The following is a 6,271-nucleotide window of genomic DNA, read 5'->3' as shown; positions in this document are numbered from 1 at the left end:
GATATATCTATGATAGTATCACGGTTTGTTGTTGATGTATAAAGCGTTATAAGTACCTAATAGATATTACGATATGATTAATTTGGAATTTATTATAGGTACCTATAATAGGTCAATTTTTTTTAAATATTATAGACTATAATATAATATTATGTCTTGTACCTAGACTGACATACCGTCTCCGCTCAGAATCGTTTTTCTTATACAACGATATTATATCATTGAATTCAAATTTAATACCATCCATTATACAGTGACCCACTTGTAACCTACTGTACAGCAGAGCGAAATTCACTAACCCACCTTTTCTTTAGTTTATAGGTAAAACGGCAATAGACCGGTTATTGTTCGGGGACGAGTCCACATATACGGCTAATGGATATATCCTCACGGGACGCCCTATATATATATATAAATCAAAGATTATTTTGTTCCTATAGAAAGTACACACGAGTAAACTTGTATTACATTTTTGAACCTTAGCTAAAAAAATTTAACATTTTATAAATTTTTAATTAGGTGCAAAATAATTTTAAAATTTAACTTAAAAGTTAAAACGCTATAAAAAAAATACATGGCGTATATCTATAATCATTTTTAACTGCTATTATAACAACTTATGACTTATGAAGAACCTTTTTTTTTTTTTACAAGAAATATAGGTATAACTTATAGATACATTTCAGCACAATAAGTATATGTGAGATGGGCAAGGCTGGGCATTAACGAGTTAAAAAGTTAAAGCTAAGTTAAAAAGTTAAGTTACTTTTAACAAAATTACTTAACGAGTTACTTTTTTTTTAAGAAGTAACCTCTATCTTAACGAATTACTTTTTTTTAAAGTAACTTATAACTTAACTCGTTAATTCATTTTATAATCACGTTAAATTATATACTTTTATAATTAATTTGATTATTAATATTTAGTTCATAGTTGGTAATAACAAAGTAAAATTTAAAAGTTTTACCATCACTTTGGAAAACTTTTAGGTAAAAAAATTAAAATATACAAATAATTTAATTATTTTGTTGGATTTCATAATATATAAATATTTACAACAAAATACATTTTTTTAAGATATAAAGACCTACATTATAATATTATGTTATTTGTAGATCTTTAACATGAGGTGTAAATGGTGTAATTATAAGTTTTCTATGAAAAAAAAAAAGTAAATTATTTTTAACTAAGTTAAGTTACTTATTTTTTCCAACTAACTTGTAACTTTAACAAGTTAAATAAAAAAGGAAAGTAACTTTTAACTTTAAACTTAACTTACATTTTTCCAAATTAACTTAACTTAACGAGTTAAAAAAAATAGTTAACTTGCCCAGCCTTGGAGATGGGGATAACAAAACATTATTGTGTTACGTGAGATGAGGAACCTAGAATTAGGTAGTATAAGTATTTTGATCAAGCGAAAAATAATTTATGAACAATACATAATATAATTTTTAAAAAATTTAAAAAAATCGAAATTTCTTTCATATTTTGTAGTAAATAGCTAAAAAAAAGTCAAGATATTTTATGTATAATGTGTATGAAAAATGGTTGTATAAACGTTTGGGGAGAATTTCAAATGTTTACGGTTATTAGTTTTTGAATAACTCGAAATAAACAAAATCGCGGTTTTGCTTAAAAATAATTTTTTTCCTAATTTTTTTTTCCCCGATGCAATTGAAAACTGCTTGGAATTTTTTACTTTTAACTAAAGTACCAACTATATTAATTATTCTACCAGGAAAGACGCTGAAATAGAAAATTTGAGTATTTTTATCGCCCAAAAGATGATGACGGGTAGAAAAAACCACACGCATCATTATAAAACCAATACATTCTTTCGCTCCGTTTAGAAATTAAAATGTGCCAACATTTTGATAATAAATTACAGCTAATTGCAAATTGCATGTTTTTTAAATTTCCAAAAAAAGTGATTAAAATCCTATAAGTTTAAAACCATTTCGGTTAGTTTGCAAAGGGGCTGCGAACAGGCGTTGGGAGGGTAAAGGGCTATAGACCCCTTGATTTTAAGCCCCTCCCCCTAGTATATTTATTTTTAGTTACATTTTTAGAATATATGTTATGTATCTGAAATATTATAGGTTATACGCCTCCCATATAAATTTATCACGCTACAGCTTTGGGCTACGTGAAGTTGCCCCTCCACCCCCAACTATGAATTTGTCAGATTGATTCGAAAACTGCACTAATATTATTCAAATGAATTATCCTTAGCTTAGATAAATATTTTATACAAAGTGCAATAACTTAAATTTACCTTGATTAGATACCTACATCAATATTTCCAAAATAGTTATCTGATTAACAATTCACACAAGAAAATAGTGATTATTATTTTAAAAACGGTTATTATTGCCACACGATACTCCTTGTAATTATTGATAGATATAAACTATATAAAATATGGTCCTTATAAGTATAAGTTATTAAGATTTCAAAAATTTGTATTATAATAAAAAGGAGGTGAGCTTGCTTAACGAAACCACTCTGTGTATTATATAATATAATATATTAGAAATTATAATTAGTTACCGCATCATGATATATATTTTTGTTCATTAGACGCTGTTAGAGCGTTAGAGCTCAAGTTTGAGCTAACTAAAAAATATAAATGCATTTGTCTCCCGTTTCTTTGATTTTAAAAAATTTGTTCATTCTTTAACATATTTTATGCGCAAGTACTTAGATAATTTTTAATTCTATAGAAGACTAAAATATGCATACATATTGAATTTTAAATAGCGTGAAGAATCTATATTGATTTCACATTAAATTAAGTGTTTATTATTTTTCATTACCAGTTGTTTTCACTTAGACAGGTGTTTAAAATAATTTATATATTTTATGAAGCATGATTATAAAATAAACTATATAGTATAAGCTAAAATAAATGCTTAACTTTTAACCAAACCAAACGATAAAGGAATAAGTGAAAATGTCTTAAAGATAAGTTTTAATTAAAAAAATGTGTTTAGTACCCGACTAAAATGTTTTGAACACAAAACTCTGTACTCACGTAAAAATATGCCATAAACACAAAACCAAAAACATTGTTACATTATTAAATTTATAGTGTATTAAATGTATCAGTTTTATAAAGTTTTACCAATATACCTAGGTATACTAGAGTTGGTAATTAAATTAGGAAAAACTTAGAAAGGGGATGCAAAAGTGTAAAAAAAAATGCGTAGGTACCTGAATATTTAAGTGTCTTATAATGATTAGGACTCCTAGTCAAGGATATATATATATATATATATATAATTATAACAAGTATTTATGTATATATATTTATAAAAATAATACGTACTGCGTTTATTGGCTATAATAATTATGACAAGATTAGATATTAGATACTGTACATTTTATTTAAAATTAAAATAACAATGACGAATATTTATTACAAAATATAAATTAAAATAGGATTGTATAAGTTCAGATACGTAGTCACGTAGACACCGATACTTTTATAAAGTGTAAAACCCCATTACTAAATGATATATTGTACATATTTTATACTATATTATAGTAAATAGTATTCCTACAATATGGTATCATAATAGTGACTAATGTGTTTAATATTTGTATTAATTCTCCATCATACAGATCAAAATCGATATTCGATATAAAAGTACTTAACTTGAAAATAAATAGAACATCGTATTATAGTTCCTACAATCCAACATAATATTATAATTATAGTTTATACGAACAATTAATAATATGATACAATAATGAACAATATATTATATAATTATATAGGTATAAAGCTAGTATATATAAATGTATAGCACAAGGACGAGAGGTGATTCTTCCGAAAAGGTTTAAAATCTTACATTTACTAATTACTTAAAAAAAAATTTAAAAAATTATATTTTAATGGTTACCTATCGTATTTTATCCACCCCGTAATTAAACCCTAGAGTAATTATAGTTTTGTATATCATATTTTATGTATAATATTATAATACATTGAAGAACCAAGAGAATATTTAATCGCAAACATTCAATTAATTTATGTCAACCCCTTTTCAACTAAACAACTTGAACCTTCTGTCATTTCATAAAAGCTTTCGTTGCAGCCATTAAAATATATACCATCATCACTTATATTTGTTTTGACGTGTTCCGACCCACACGTCCATCAATCAATATCGGAAAACCCTGACCATCGCCAGTAACCCGACCGCCATCTAATATTTATATATGATTGTGTGTACATAAAAATAATAAGGGTTGATATTTTCTATTTCAAAAACCATCACTGATAATTGAATGAAACTTAAAACGCGGACCATGATATAAATTATAGTAGACACTAGACATAATAAATAACTATAGTCGTATCGTCCATCCAAACATCAAAGTATTAGTGCATAATCTATTTAATCATAATGTAATAATATAGGAATTCATCTCCAAATTGAATATGTCCGCCATCTAATAGGATTAAAGATGTATAAATATAAAAATACGATGCTTTGAAATTGAATAAAATATAAATCCCGTCGGGTGCAATGACGTCAGTAGGACTAGCGACAGCCGCGTTTAACTCCCAGTCCCTCTGCACCTCCTCTGATCCCCCACGCAAGGCCGCCGCCCTATCTACACCTACTTGTATACTTTTCCGAAAACTCTCAACCCACTCCGTTTCCCACTCAAGCCACCTCAGCCACCAGCGGTCGATATATTATTATGATATACCACCATCTCTTCACCCGCCCACCCGAATTTACCCTTAACCTCCACCGCAGTATTTAATTAAAATACACCTGATGCTCGCCCAAAGCCACGATATCATGATTTCACGCAGATGGCACTGAAAATACAAATCCAATCGATTTAGACGAAAAGATTAAATATTTATGTCCAAATGATTATATAATTGCCTTCAAACCGTGTTGTTCTCGCGGTGTAGCAGGTGCTATTGTAAATTTCCGATGTTTTCCGTCCAGTGATAAATTATAAAATAATTTTATGCACGAATATGCACCTTTAAGAAGCTCTACATACACTTTAATATTATGACAGTAAAATGTAATAACAGACGTCAGCAATAACGTTGCTATAATAGAGTAACAAGGGGCGTAAGGGGTTACCCACAGCTATACATTAAGTTAGGCATAGCATGCACGAATGCGTATGCCACGGTACACCCACCGCGAAGTGCCTGTACGCTGCACCCACCTAAACCCCCAAGTATATTGATAATGATACCCAACGAGCTGCTGGTCGAGTGTATACGTGCGTATGTCTAATAAATAATAATAATGTCAAAATATTGTACGGCTATATTATTTTATACCATCTAAATGCGGTGAACATAACGTATTGTCGTACGATGTGTAATATATTACGTTAGTAGTACCTTGCCGATGTTTTCGAACCCGCTGCCGGCCCTCTTGGCAACCCTGTGGGCCACCGCCTCGTCTATGTGCCCGGTACCGTCCCGGGCGCCAGAGTGTAGCCTCACAGCGAACGTGTTGGTGTACAGCTGAACACCGGCCACGGCACGCGGCTGCGACACGAAGGCTGTAAACAGGACGCACCACAGCATTGTCGCGGCCGCGGAGGTTAGCAACGCCCCGCCGGAAAACTTGTCGCGGCGCCGGGCCCTTCCGTCGCCGTCGTCGCCCACCCCGGCGCCGGCATTGTCCGAATCGCCGTTGATGTCGTCCGACCCGGTCATGGTCGTCGCGATCTGGTCGCCGGTCGGCCTGGCAATACGACGTGCAGTTGATGTACCTATATCGGACAGCATTGCGACAGTTCATTAGAATATTACAATATCATGCGTGTAGGTGTACAGTATTGAGTACGCTGACGTAGACAACAACGACAGTAAAATAATTACAACATAACAATATTATACAGTATAGAGTCACCTGTAGCGACGGTCTGTGATGTGAGTGCGCGCGCGCGTGTGTATTAAGCACCTCCTGATCCACAGCGATAGCACGACACACTGGAGCCGCCGACTGCTTGAGCGAATGGATCGTACGATGAAAATATTGTTTGCACGGAGGACTGCGAGGTGCCGCTAGCAACCGCGGTGGCGCGCGTGTCGGGACGGTCGGACGGCGGCGGTCGCGGTCATACGCGTCGGCGGGCGTGGATGAGGCGACTGCGACCATTGGACTTGCGGCGGGTATGCTGCCGGCGGGGGTAACTTTTATCTGCGGGGGGCGCCGGCGCCGTGCGGAGCGTATGTACACGACAACCACCACCGGCCGCCGCCGCAAGTGCCCG

At 32.9% G+C, this 6,271-nt stretch overlaps 1 protein-coding gene across 1 annotated transcript in view; it reads right to left on the bottom strand.

The window, feature by feature from the left end:
- The window catches only part of LOC100167562 (neuroendocrine convertase 2), a 25,954-nt gene extending 19,901 nt beyond the window's left edge, over positions 1 to 6,053 (bottom strand). The window contains exons 1-2 of the mRNA XM_001951221.5: positions 5,908 to 6,053; positions 5,391 to 5,767 (exon numbers count right to left, since the gene is read on the bottom strand). Coding sequence (XP_001951256.2) covers positions 5,391 to 5,711 — 321 coding nt within the window. The 5' untranslated portion in view covers positions 5,712 to 5,767; positions 5,908 to 6,053. The remainder of the gene's footprint in view (positions 1 to 5,390; positions 5,768 to 5,907) is intronic.
- Between the last annotated feature and the right edge of the window lie 218 nt (positions 6,054 to 6,271).

This window comes from Acyrthosiphon pisum, chromosome X (assembly GCF_005508785.2).
Source record: "Acyrthosiphon pisum isolate AL4f chromosome X, pea_aphid_22Mar2018_4r6ur, whole genome shotgun sequence".
Taxonomy (NCBI): domain Eukaryota; kingdom Metazoa; phylum Arthropoda; class Insecta; order Hemiptera; family Aphididae; genus Acyrthosiphon; species Acyrthosiphon pisum.
This window is presented reverse-complemented; position numbering and strand designations above follow the sequence as displayed.